We start from the raw sequence: 15,133 nt of genomic DNA, 5'->3' as shown, positions 1-15,133 counted from the left end.
AAAATATCCGAGCTTTATCTTGATTAGCTCAAACTACCCTAAATCCATTTGTCTAACAACTTAACCACATTTGTGTGTACTTATGTATGTATGTCTGTAAATCTACAAGGTAACACAAAAAATAATACTCTCGTTGGTACTAGGATTCAATATAAGGATGTGTGGCCTACTTAAAAAACGAAATAGACATATTTGAACATATGTAAGTATGCAAGTAAAGGTTAATCTAATATTATTTCTACTAATTTACTTTTCCTAAATAAGCAGTTTACTGCAATTAAAGCAAGACATAAATTTTATAAGTAATTTAAACTGCTTCACTTGCTGAGAATGATATCCATATGAGTCTCCGCATGGGTGCTAACACCAGTTTATGTACCTCGTAAGGGATACTTTCACATTTCATGCCACTGAGAGTCGTGCCTTTCTTGCCTTTTGGAATCCCATGAGCAATGAAAGCCATGAAATCCTATACTACTGAGTCGAGTTTTTTCAAGTATCTACATTTTAGTGGGGAAAGCTATTTGAACTTGTGTACTATTTATTTTAAAGCATTTACCATCTTGTTTGCGCGCCTAAAAGCGCGACAAAAATGTACAAACTGTTGTTCGATATACAAATTTCTATAATACATTTAATTATTTGTTCATTTATCCGGAATTAGCGCTTGGAATCATTGGTATAATACAAAATTGGTTCCTAACGTTGTTATTGTAAAATATTCTCATTTCTTCTACATTTATTCAATTGCTCGCCTTTCAGTCGAAAGCGTCTACTATGGACTTGCGCAATCGCAGCAGCACCGGATAATGCAAATCCTCGTCATACAATTCGGACGATGTCATTAAATCTTCATGTCGCTTCCATATGGTCTCATTATAACGCTGTGCTATCTCCACTTCGAATCCCCGACGCGTACATTCGCCCACAAACATTGCCATCGTTTTGCCGCGTCTTGGTGCCATTATTACCGCCTCACCTCTGGGCGCCAGGTAATACCAAATTGTCTCTACCAATGAGGAACGCGCTTCATCAAAGAACAAGCAATCTGCGGAGAGTATTACATCGAATTTTCCAGCTTCAGCTGCTACGCGCGCCTCCACATCCTCCCACTTAAGCACCGAGCACTTTGTATAGCAGGAGAGCTCATTCAAGCACACAGTCTTCTTCACATTCTCCACCGACACTTCGTTGCCATCGGTCAGATGTACCGCATACGGCTTGGCGTACTTGGACAGCATCAGTCCAGCCAGACATGTAAACCCGCCACCCAATTCCAGTATCCATTTGTCACTATACGCGCCCACATTAGACAGCACATAGGCGGTTAAAGCCTCCTCCGAGGGCCACACACAAATGTTGCCGGTATTGTTGAACCCCATCAGATCGCTAGCGGTCAACTGGCGCTCCACGTGATGTATATTCACAGTAAACTCCTGCTGACCATCTCCGTCGAGCAACACACTATACTTGTACCAATTCTCCGGTTTGCCTAAGCAATTCAGTGTCATGTGATCTTCAAAGCTGTCCTGACGCAACAAATCGAAGGACTTAAATCGACGCACCGAGGCAGTTTGCTCTTCGCCAAACTCCTCGCCCGACGAGGAGACCGTCTCCTCTGAGTCCTTGCGCAATACTTTAGCCAAAATCTTCCAACGTTTGCGCGCAGTGTTTGTCAGATTTGGCGTAGCTGGCGGTGTAGGTGGCAGCACAGGTTTGATATCTTTTAAAGCTTCCGATGTGATATTGTCGCCATGTTGTGTTGTCGCCGTAGCATCTTTTGCAGCGGTCGTTGTTGCTGATTGCCTTTTTATGTGAATTGCCGGCAGTTGATTGACATTCTTTTGGTGTTGTTGTTGTTGTTGTATCAGATGGGTACCATTTTCTTTGATGGTATTCAATGTGTTGTCAATGTCGTACTCGAGCATTAGCGAAATGGATGAGAGCTGCTGGATGGCAGAGCTGGCGGCAACGGCGGTAGCTGAGATGACCGCTGTGGAGTCGACGACAGTTGCGGGTTTGTTAAAATTTTGTACAGAAGTCGACATTTTGTTTTGCTTTTTTGGAATTTTATTCTATGTTGCGATTGTTGCTTTGATATGATTTGATTATGATTTTTGATTTTTGGTTCGGCAAGCGCTCACTACTGGGCCAAATTGTGGAGTCTGTGAGAAATAAATAAAAAAAAAGTATTTATTTGAATTCATTGCTTGAATTTACACTTTTAGCTATGTAATCTATTGAATAATAACTTTTTACAACAACACCAATTGTGGGGCCACGCTTCAGTCGGAACCCAAAATCTTTTAGAGAAATAAAAAGCACAATTCCCGGCAATAAACTGAATGGATGAGAGATAAAATAAATTTGTTTTGCATGTGCGCATGAATTTAAGAAGTTATTCCTTAGTTTCTCAGTTATCTGCCATTAAAACGTGCTCTCGCTCAGAAATGACGTCTGAATCCGATGAAATAAAAAATTAAAAAAAAAAAACATTTCTTTAGGGTTTTTTCGCAATTTAATAGTGTTTTTAATGTAACATGAGCACATAAATCCGCATAAAATATGTGCGTACCTATGTGAGTTTGTGTGTGCAGTGCCACAAAATCGTAATCGTGATAGTGTGGGGGATAACCAGCGTAAAATTAAAAGGGTAAATCAGTGCGAAAATGCGTAAACCGTCTCCATGGGAAGCCAAAAGTGATGGTTTCTGTTTAAAATGCGTTTAACGCATAGACTATCCTTCGATGATAAAGCTGAACACAAAAGCTGTTGCGTCTTACGACCATATAAAAATAAAGTGGCAAGTGTTGGTTAGTAAAATATTGGATTTCCTAGTAAATGACCCAAGTATATTTTGGACATTGTCGTCTATACTTCTTGGTTAATTTGTGGACTTGAGCATAATAAGAAGTAAATTGAAACTTGGCGGCAACCGTAACCGAACGCGTTGTTGTGTGACTACCATACCCTAGTGCCTCGGATCGAAACCTGTTGTGGGCACAAAATACCAAACTGATAGATAATTTTGTTTCTACTAGCGGTCGCCCATTGACAGGCAGGGCAAACCTCCAAGTGCTTGATAAAATCGTTTCCACCATACATTGCCTGGAGGTTTTTGGCCTTCCACGGTTTCTAACACCTTGCGAATTCCACCACACAGCAGAGGTGCATACTTCGTAGTCATCTTTGCGCAAAGTGTGGCCTATCCAGCCATATCGTTTGATGATGAGCTCGATTCGGCGTTCTTTGGTAGAATTAAGCAGCTTTTGATTTTAAATAACATGAGGCCATCTGATTTTCAAAATTTTGCGCAAGCCAGCGAATACATATAATACTATATACTCGTATAATATAAACAGAAACAATTCGGAAGAAAATTTAATAATTCCAAGATTTATTCAGTGTTGCAAATTTTGGTCTCAATTTTTTAAAATGAGTATAGTTTGCGCTTTTGAATAGCTTTATAATTTTGTTTTACTCTTTTGGTAAAAACTTGTTGTATTTTGTCATTTTTGAGAAAAATTTGTGAGTTTTTTCAAAAAGGAAAACAAAAAATTTTTCCCAAAAATTTTGATCAAAAATTTGTTTCACAAAAATTGTTTTAAAAAATATATTTCATTTCAAAAATTTCGAAAAAGTGATAAAAATTCTGAAAAGAACCAAAGATATTTCACTTTAAATCTCGACACCAAAATTTTCAAAACTGACCATGAAGCAATAATTAAAGGTGATGTAAGTAGCCTAATTTTCACCCTGTGTTAGCCATCTTGAAGCTACTTAATAAATCCGTGTTGTCCTCTTGGAAAAGCTACTTTTTATTTCAGAGCAAATTCTAAAGAAAAAGTACTCAAAAGCGTAGAAATTAAAACTTTTGCTGAAAAAGTTAGCAGCCAATACTGTTTTGCCTATTCCATTTTGCTTAGACTTTCGCATCATTAAAAAATCAAATGTATGATTGGCGGAAGTGACGAAATAAAAGTCGTTTTTCCTCGTTAAGAGTTTCCACTATTCTCAAGTTGTTTTATTTATTACTTCAGTGTAGGCTTACAAGTGGCACATATAGATTCCAATCCGATGCATGGTCAAAACACATATATACAGGGCCCGCCATCTATCGTTACGGATTTGAACTAGGTATTATTTGAAGAATGGTAACACCTAGCTTTCATCTGATTTGACAGAAAATTAGTTTTATTCTCCCGCTGAACGAAAATGGTTGTGTATAAGCTCAAAGAACGCTGGGAAATATTGCGACATTACTTTGAAAATCATGGTAATGTTGCGGAATGTGCACGAAAATTACGTACGGCAATGGGAAGAAGAAAAGCACCGAATGAAGCGTATGTGCGTTAATGAGCGAGGAGTGGCCGTAACCGTCAATTCATTTGACGCCGTGACCAGTGTTATGCCAACAAACCAGCAACAATTGATGCACTGAAGCCCAATATATGCGATGTCATAGCTGAAATACAGCCGCATACAATCGAAAATGTGTTGAAAAATTGGACCGATCGTATGGGATGGTGCATGGCTAGCCGAGGCAGCCATGTGAATGAAGTTGTGTTCCATCATTATCCGGAAGGATTGTACTTCAAAATAAAAAAACAGTTTGGAAAAATATTGAGTAGTTTCTTTTTTATAGCATTTTTAATTCCGTAAAGTTATATGGCGGACCCTATATATGACACAAATCCATGGGAATGGTTAAGTTAAAAATATAAATAATTAAGTACCACTTATAAAATTACATAAAATTATTCTATGGCTTACAACGACCTTTTTCAATTTTTTACTACATTTTCAGAAAGGGGATAAATTTATGCCCTTTTTTCCCTTGCTTCCAAATTGCATCAATGGATTAAGTAGCATCCGAAATCAGTTGCCAAACTTTACTTAACCTTGTATAATTGAATCATGAAAACTGACAAAAAAAATGTTCTTAATGTTGCAAATTTTGGTATCGAGTTTTTTGAAATAAAATACGGTCTGGTCTTTTTCACATTTTTATAATTTTTTTTACCTGTTTAGGAAAAAATTTACTTTTAAAAATAAATTTGAGAAAAAAATTTCTTCACGACAATTTCAAAAACACTTGAATCATTTGACATGGAATCGTGCAACTTTCTCAATCGGCTGAAGAATTATTCTATGTGTATACTCCCTTTATTTTATTTTTCCTTTATTTTGATATTTCTATTTTTATATAATATTTATTTTTTATTTTCAGATAGTTTCATACCCAATGCCCATTGCGGGCATGAAATGCATTGGAAAAACTCCAAGTGTAATTCTGTCATGACAAAACTTCACATAGAAATCAACTGGCATTCGAAGTTAATATAAAATTGTTGGTCACTCCATTTGCAGCGCAATATCAAGACGCACATCACAAATTGAATGAGAGACTAGGCCGAATATCTAAAAAGATTGTAAGCGCCAGTTATATAAATATATACTTATATAAGTATTACTTCCCACAATACCTCTTCGTATACAGCTTCGCTTCGTACTTATCTGGGCATTTTGTTTTGTATTTTGCTTTTTAAATTTTTTTCCTGTTTTGCCCTCCAGTGAAAGAAAAGTTTGAAGAGTCTGCATATTTTAGATATAAATTTGGTAATATATCCGAGGTATGCCAGAAAAGTTTTCAATAAATTTAATTGCTACAATGGGCAACAACACTACAAGGGAGTGTTAATTAGGGTAACGAAAGAAAGGAAAGTAAGTATACTTTAGAAAGAAAGAACATTAAAGTAGCCTCAGTCGAATTCCCATGTAAAAATGAATTTAAGTATATTTATATTTTAGTGGATTTAAAAAGGGTGAGTTAACTTTTATTTGTGGTAATAGCACACAGAAGGTAGTGAGAAATAAAAAAAGGACTATACTCCGTTTTCTAATAATAAACTTACAGCATCTGCCTTTCGATATAACAGGCAAGTATTTGTATTATTGTAGAGTAACGTGAATTGTAGACTATCGAACAAAAGCGTTACTAAAGTCATATGAAAACGCATAAGTAATATATGGATTATTAAATTCGTTTGAATTAATTTTAATATCTATTGAGGCACTTAAGTCAAGAAAGCTATAACACTAAACTTTTTTCACTGTAATTGTGAATTCTATATGAAGCCGCCTGAAAAGCTATTCATGAAAAGCACAGGATGCTCTGCTTCCTGAGCAAAATAATAATTTATGCAAAATTAATGGCCTTGTACTTTTTATGTGAAAGTGGAACGTAGAAATCAATTATAAAGGGTCTTCCGAAAGTGGCGCCTAGATGTCAGTAGTGTATAATTCCTAAACATAACTTTTTTTGTCGTCTTTGAAGTTTAGCAAGTAGACAGATGTACAATTTTACGGTATCGAACAATACCTTACAATTTTTTAGCCAACAACGATTCTAGAGCTGAAACACAACATTCGGATCGAAATTGCTAAACTCAATCCCATAATTCGTGAGCGAGTCCTTGAACACTTTTGTTCTCGTATGACAGCCTCCAGAAACAAATTATTTTGCTGTTATCTGGTTTGTTCGATTCACATTTTACATTTTCTCTTTGATAAAGGCGAAAATGCAAGCCAGGCCGCTGAAATTGTGAATGGCGTCAAAATGCCGGCATGTTAGTAGTCGTAGCATCGCCGAGGAGCTCAAAATCTACTAATGGATTTATTTTTCCCCAAACTAATATGAACCGACAAATTTCGCGAAAATATTTAACAAACATACTTTACAAATTTTTTTTAAAATTTGGAAAAAACATTTTTGTATTTGGGAAAACTTGTTTTTTTTTGGAATTTTTGATCAAAATTTGTGGAAATTTTTCAAAACGGAAAAAAAATTTCTCAAAAATGTTGATCTAAAAAATAATATACGGTTCACAAGCATTTTTTTTTAAATAATATTTTATTTAAATCGAAAAAAATTTATAAAAACACTGAAAAGACCCAAATATATTTCATGCTCTTGGTGAGCATTCAAACGATGTAGTTTTTCACATGTAATTGCTAAGAGCTGTATTTAAAAAAATAGAGGCACCTGAAATAATCTAAATTTTTACCTGTTTTATTTATTTATTTGTTTCAGTCTACAGAGAGATGTCTTGCAGACTAATACAACTACTTAAACTTTACTAAATTATTAATTTTAATTTCTTAAGATTAACATTAAACTTTATAATTTTGCTGCAAGTATTACACAATCGGACACATTGCATAATAGGCTCATTAATTTCTTGCTTTCATTTTAAAACAACGTCTAAGCGCGTCATGACTGAAAGACCCTTAACATTGGGGTAAGTTTTTAAGGCCTTAGATCTGCCTACAACTTTTGTTAGTGGATGTTAAGCTCCGGCAATTCACAAATTCCCAGTTTTGATCAAATTAAATTTCATACTTTTTACTTTTAGCTTGGAGTTGGCCCAATTCGGTGGTATGTGCACTTTATTATTATATTTTGGCAAAGCTCATTTTAGCCGCTTATTGGTATTTGCATAACTTAGTTCACTAAGGACTGAGAACTTTTAATTTAGAAAAATAAAAAGAATATTTACTTGTACATTTTTATCTCTTTTAAATTTTGTATTCTTATGATCTTCCCAATGCCATAAATGATTTCGCAACGTCAAAGTTTTGCTCGCTAAGCACTTATTTATTGCTTATCATTATAGAAGAATTTAAAGAAAATAATTTTTGTGTGACGCACTAACTTTGCCGTGGACACAAACAAAAAAGAATAAGTGGTATTTTTTATTTATTCACAACAGACTTTGAGAAACTTTTGCCAGCGTCTTCATTGTATGCGTAGAAGAGGAGTGCCTTTTGATGCTTCGTTCGTTTACGCAGCCTGATTGACTTCGATTCTCAACTGATGTGGCATAGCAAACACAAAGTGTGTGGAATGTGGCTAACAACTGCTAAAGTTAACAAGTTACTTTTGACGTAGAATAACACTACAGGGAAAACGTAGCCAGAGAAATGAATTACTAGTACAGAACTGGTACGACTTCAACAGTTTGCTCATTATAAAAAACTACATAACATAAAAAATTACATATTGACGACTTCTGACTGTTTAATTATTTTTCAATTTCAATCTTGTTTATTTTGTGTCTTTTTTTGTCAATAAAATTTATTCTTTAATAAAGACTCTATTAATTCCTGATTAAAATAATGTACAAGACTAATAAAAATTCGAAAAATTTCAACAGAATTAAAATAAAAATTGGGCTCGTTATTTTATAACATATTAAATTTTGGTAAAACAAAGTCCAAGTTTGAAGTGTCTTAGAACCCTAGTTGATTTTTGATAATTTTTCCCCCTAACGATAATTTGTTCCCCTAAAAAACATGTTGTGCATTCATACAAACTCTGAATAAAAAGTGTGAAATTTTTAATAAGTGTTCAAAAATTTTCCACAAAATTAAAAACATAGTTGGATTGGTTTATGTTTTGAAATGAAATATATTTTCATAAAATTTTTTTAAAATAAATAAAAATGGAAAATATAGTAATATATTAGGGCTTTCCAATAACAGGTGTTATTCGTGAATGGATTGCGCTATCGAGAGATGATTAACGACTTTTTATGGCCGGAATTGGATGGTATTGATCTGGACAACGTTTGTTTTCAACAAGACGACGCTACGTGCCACTCAAGCAACGAAACCATTGATCTTTTACGGGAAAAATTTCCAGACCTCTCTCGAAGAGGTGATCACAATTCAGAGATCTTGTGATTTAACACCTTGTGACTTTTTTCTTTGGGGCCACGTGAAAGAGAAGGTCTATACCAACAGCCCAGGGTCGATTCAAGACCTCAAAGATGGAATTCGTGAGGCTATCGAGGAAATAGAGCAGCCACTTTGCAATTCGGTTATGGAAAATTTCATGCAAAGGATATTGTCCTGTAAGCGTGGTCGTGGTGATCGTTTGTCTGACGTTATTTTCCACTACTAATGGCATACCTTCTTTTTTATAATGAAATAAACATCCGGTCATTTAATAGCATTTTTCTTTTAATATCACAATAACACCTCTGCTTGAAAAACCCTGCATTATGGCTGGCTTGGACACGTAGAAAGAATACCAGAGTAAAGAGCACCAAAACGAGTCTTCAAGAACCAGCCGTATGGGATAAGAATTAAAGGAAGACCAAAAACAAAAGAATATTTTCAGTTAGCGATGACCTCAAAGAGATGAACATACAAAATTGGTGGTGATTACAGCGGATGGAGAAATCTGAAGAAAAATAGTTGCAGAAGTAGTGGTCCACTCAGAACTGTCATGCTAAGAAAGAAGAAGAAACATTACACACCTGGTGAATTTCATGAGGGGCTTGAAGCGATTAACGCTATGTAATTAGTCACCGTTTGTCATCCGCAGTCATGCTCCAAACCAAAGCACCTTGCCACTTCTTCCCCCGCTCGGTTTTTTGCTCTTTCCCCTCTATTTTTTCCTCTCAGGCCACTCACTTTATATTTGTATCGTCAGCAGCGGCGTCTACCTCTCGGCTGTGACAGTGGCAAAACGACATTATGACAGAGAAAATCACAAAAAACTTTCTGATTTTTCTGATGCACCAATGAAATAAAAGACCAAAAACTGGTACCTCGTAGCACATTGCCATGTGAAACTCATCAGCTGTTTTCATGGAAAATAGCAAGACGCGAACCAGCAATGGCTTAAAATTCATTAGAAAGACCACAGTTCGTTACAAGGGGGTTTCCCTGCAGGTAAACTATTTGCTGCTAATTGGTTAGCACACAAACCCTCATAAATAACTACGCACTTGCCACTTTATAAGTTGAGGTACATATAACAGACGTAAAGGTCATTCGAGAATTTCATTGCAAACGCGCAGTCGATAGGTCGTTCATAAATTTTATTGATAAGACGTTAATTGCGTTCGATATATTTGACCCACATTTAGAACACCAAATGGCGGCTAACTAGTTGGGCCAGTTTGGTTTAGGAAGCAGAATAAAGAAGGAAAATGAAAATGCCACAACGCAGAATACACACAACACACGCAAAGGAGCAAATAGTTACTCAGCCTAACAAATGAGATAAACTGTGTGTATGTATGTGTTTGAGCTGGAAACCACAGGCTAGACCAGAATGTGAAGAAATAAGGTAGAGCACAAAGCCACAAAAACTAAATCTAGGCGCAACCATAGCCCATTTATTAGAGCAATTGCTGTATGAATCGTGTAGATGTGCGCACATATACACCGGGATAAGCATCGAACAGCGCACACACACGTATACACAGTCACACATGCAGATACCCTGAAATTACTGCAGGCAGAAAGTTATCCGTTTCACAAAGCTATTCTGTGAGGATTTATGTTAACAATGGCGCAAACAAGCAAAGTTCTTTTCGTGCCGCATTAAAAGATGACATAAAAAATTACTAAAACACAGCGAATTAACATACAAATACACGCAGACAGTTTATGTTTTGCATACAAGGAAAAGTGCGAAGACAGCCGTATGGTGTGCAGATCGGAAGATAAAGTAGTTGTTGTAAGAGCAAGTAAAATGCCAGTAAAACAAATTGCGCACGAAATCAGATGACAGAGGCAATGATGCAGATGAAATCGAATGGAAGCACACAAATAATGCCACAACAGATACCCGGTTTTTGCAATAAAATCAATCAGTTTTTCATGGGCGCACACACACTCGTATAAGTTGATATGTGTGTGTTTGAAGAGCACAAACAAGTTATGTACACTTTCAAACACAGCTGCAGCCCAAATAATAGTAACGCACCTAAAGAAAAAATACATCAGCCAATACAGACAAGGGAGACCCTTTTTAATACCAATATTTAATTTTTAATATTTATTAATTCATTTTTAATAGCAAATTTGCGGAAGAAAAATACAGAGCATCAAAAAATTAGTAGCGTGGATGTGAAATGCGCAACGCTCTGCTATCTTAATTCCATTGACCTCACACCACTCTTAAGCATTGTAATCAATGTACAACTTTTACTTGACCCACTTTTACTTTTACAATTCCAGGTTTCCAAGAAAATTTGAAGAAAGCCAGCTTTTGAAACTAGTTTTTAATGGTAGTTAAAATACGGGTTATTAAAACTAAATTTTCAGTTTTTCAGTGTTTTAACTATCCACTTATTTCGTTAATTCTTTAGTGCACTATGCCCAACCCTGTTTGAGACTGCTTTCAGTTTTTCTTTTCATTTGTTTCGGCTCTACTTTGGCTGCGAAAGTTGAAGTTGCTACAGAGAAAGCAAATCAATACAAACCGAAGCTATTCTCTCGCTCTGCTGCGAATATTGATACAGCACGACAGCCAAAGTTATTCTGTGGCTATTGCTTTCGTCTTTGCTATGGTTTTGCTGCTGGAACTGCTACTGCCTTGCTTTTGTGTTACAAGATGACCGCAGATGTTGTTTGGGTCAAGCAGATAGTAAGACGCATAGTTCCAAGCAATGTTTGAAATAGCGCAGTTGAAGCGAAAGCATAGCTACACGAAAACCTTGAAGCTGCGGCTGTTGAAATGTGTGAACCATAGCAATACCAAAATTTAATTTAGAAAAATTATTGCTTTCGCAGCGCAGCCACAGTATATTTTTAATGCTGCTATTATTATGCTGGCAGTTTTCAAACGCTGAAGGAAACAGAAGCACACAAGAGATACAATGAGTTTGACGCGGCTGTACTTCCATCATCGTAGGGGCATCAGGGAGATAGCGATCGTCGTCGTTGCTCGTTCAGACCAGTGGAGAGTGTTACACAGAAAAATTTGGGGATAAGAAAAATTGAAAGAACAGTGAAGAAAATCTCATGTGAGTACAAAACTAGCCATGAGAAGTTGCCCGAAATTGTTTTGAAAAAAAAAAACTCATTATTTCTCCAAGATCATTCTTGGATAAAGCACAAGTTCTAGCTATGACCTGTACTTTTATTCACATTACTAGCATTTTGATGTTCTTCCTATAGTTTTTCACAGCAGAAATACTCTCGGAGGCTTGTCATTGCCTATTGTGGGCCGACTGCTATCAGAAAAGACTAGTTCTATTGTTCAATGTTTATGCACGGAGATTCGAACCTAGGCACTTCCGAATGGTAGTCACCCACAAATCTATTCGGCTACGGCAGCCACTATAGTAAATGTGTTCAATGAACAAATGATGAGTCTTCGAAAAAGCTATTTTTTTACATAATTGGTGCTTTAAAGTACAGTGAATGAATTGTAAATGCACAATGTAAATGTCGTACACTAGAAATGCCGTATATTCTTTATTTATTTGTATAAAAATTGTGAACTCCATACACAAATAAAGAACTGTTCTATTCTATTCTATTCTGTTCTATTCTATTCTATTCTATTCTATTCTATTCTATTCTATTCTATTCTATTCTATTCTATTCTATTCTATTCTATTCTATTCTATTCTATTCTATTCCATTCTATTCTATTCTATTCTATTCTATTCTATTCCATTCTATTCTATTCTATTCTATTCTATTCTATTCTATTCTATTCTATTCTATTCTATTCTATTCTATTCTATTCTATTCTATTCTATTCTATTCTATTCTATTCTATTCTATTCTATTCTATTCTATTCTATTCTATTCTATTCTATTCTATTCTATTCTATTCTATTCTATTCTATTCTATTCTATTCTATTCTATTCTATTCTATTCTATTCTATTCTATTCTATTCTATTCTATTCTATTCTATTCTATTCTATTCTATTCTATTCTATTCTATTCTATTCTATTCTATTCTATTCTATTCTATTCTATTCTATTCTATTCTATTCTATTCTATTCTATTCTATTCTATTCTATTCTATTCTATTCTATTCTATTCTATTCTATTCTATTCTATTCTATTCTATTCTATTCTATTCTATTCTATTCTATTCTATTCTATTCTATTCTATTCTATTCTATTCTATTCTATTCTATTCTATTCTATTCTATTCTATTCTATTCTATTCTATTCTATTCTATTCTATTCTATTCTATTCTATTCTATTCTATTCTATTCTATTCTATTCTATTCTATTCTATTCTATTCTATTCTATTCTATTCTATTCTATTCTATTCTATTCTATTCTATTCTATTCTATTCTATTCTATTCTATTCTATTCTATTCTATTCTATTCTATTCTATTCTATTCTATTCTATTCTATTCTATTCTATTCTATTCTATTCTATTCTATTCTATTCTATTCTATTCTATTCTATTCTATTCTATTCTATTCTATTCTATTCTATTCTATTCTATTCTATTCTATTCTATTCTATTCTATTCTATTCTATTCTATTCTATTCTATTCTATTCTATTCTATTCTATTCTATTCTATTCTATTCTATTCTATTCTATTCTATTCTATTCTATTCTATTCTATTCTATTCTATTCTATTCTATTCTATTCTATTCTATTCTATTCTATTCTATTCTATTCTATTCTATTCTATTCTATTCTATTCTATTCTATTCTATTCTATTCTATTCTATTCTATTCTATTCTATTCTATTCTATTCTATTCTATTCTATTCTATTCTATTCTATTCTATTCTATTCTATTCTATTCTATTCTATTCTATTCTATTCTATTCTATTCTATTCTATTCTATTCTATTCTATTCTATTCTATTCTATTCTATTCTATTCTATTCTATTCTATTCTATTCTATTCTATTCTATTCTATTCTATTCTATTCTATTCTATTCTATTCTATTCTATTCTATTCTATTCTATTCTATTCTGTTCTATTCTATTCTATTCTATTCTATTCTATTCTAAACTTCTCGTGCACATAATGAGGTTTCTCAATTTGTCACTAAGTTATTACCCACTTATCTTTCTCTTTGCAACCTTAATCATTGCTGCTCATTTCATGCCGAAAATTCCATTTCACCATCAACTGGCATCCCGTGAAGCCGGTAGATCAAACTGCAATCACGCAATACTCAACCACAAAAAGTTTTCAACTATTCGACGCGAAAGTTTTCCATCCACCCGAAGAAAAGATGGAATTGGAAATGAAATTGACAGCCGTTGCGCTACCGCAATATGCCCCACGTCAATGGTTCTTTTGTTTCGCCGCATTCATATTGAAAATTGCATACTTGTTTTACGCTTTCGTCTTCAGTGCTGTTTACCAAACTGCAATGCAATTCAAAACTTTACAAGTTCGCCGTCAAAAGTACAGCTGCGTTCTGAAGCTTTTTCACTTTCTTATTGTAATAAAATTCTTTTTTCTTAAGCTTTGTTTCTATGAGCTCAGCAATTCATTTTATTTGCTTCACTTTCTCCCTTAGCAATCGTCATCATATTTCAACCACAGCCATGCAAAAAAAAAACATTCGTTACAATGGTTAAATCAAGTGCTCGAGTGTAGTGGAGGGTCATATCCTTGTGAAGTGATATCACCTTTTCTATGTGCTGGTGTACATATGTGTGTATATGGCGCTAGAGGGAGCCAAACAATACTTATACGCTATTTACTAGAAGATGAATACATTGGCTATGCCATTGCCATTTTGCGGTGGCATCATTTTACAATAATGCCCGCAGTTGCAAGCAACTAAAAGTTAGTTTTCTTGCGTAAAGGTGTGGGTGCACTAGACCCCATACACTTGGCGCAAAGTATATAAGTATATATATAAGTATATATAAATCACGTTATATTATACATATAAGTGAAGGCATCTCAGAAATAACACAAAAATCACACAAGAAAAGTTAGTTTCTGTTTTCTTTCTCTTAAAGCACTTGGGTGTATTTACCCAGTGGTTACGTATACGCAATGGCGACTGCTAGGAAAAAGTTCAATAAACCGCAACGACTTACAAATTGAATGCCAAAGCTTACAAAAACAGACAGCAACTAAACTGCATATAACGATTGCTTTTGTGTTTGTTATTGCATTTTATATGTTTGGGGATGGAGGAGACAAGTCGTTCGGAGGACGTGAGAAATGAAAAAGTTTGGCACCAAATGACAGCTGAGAGTTTGCCCTCTATTGTTATGTAAAATATTAAATACAACTGCATATGAGTGGGAGAGACAAACATGAAAATATAATGGCGTTATAAAGGACTTAACAGAATTGAACTGCTGCAAA

The 15,133-nt window shown here is 34.6% G+C and overlaps 1 protein-coding gene across 7 annotated transcripts in view; it reads right to left on the bottom strand.

Moving 5' to 3' along the window:
• Nucleotides 1-523: 523 nt before the first annotated feature.
• The window catches only part of LOC129248238 (calmodulin-lysine N-methyltransferase), an 88,626-nt gene continuing 74,016 nt past the window's right edge, over nt 524-15,133 (bottom strand). For all 7 annotated transcript variants that reach the window (XM_054887710.1, XM_054887712.1, XM_054887711.1 and 4 more), the window contains exon 2: nt 524-2,165. In XM_054887710.1, coding sequence (XP_054743685.1) covers nt 759-2,048 — 1,290 coding nt within the window. In that variant the 5' untranslated portion in view covers nt 2,049-2,165 and the 3' untranslated portion in view covers nt 524-758. The remainder of the gene's footprint in view (nt 2,166-15,133) is intronic.

The sequence above is a fragment of the Anastrepha obliqua genome, chromosome 5 (assembly GCF_027943255.1).
Source record: "Anastrepha obliqua isolate idAnaObli1 chromosome 5, idAnaObli1_1.0, whole genome shotgun sequence".
Lineage (NCBI taxonomy): Eukaryota > Metazoa > Arthropoda > Insecta > Diptera > Tephritidae > Anastrepha > Anastrepha obliqua.
Note: the sequence above shows the minus strand (reverse complement) of the source record. Positions and strands in the feature narration are given on the sequence as shown.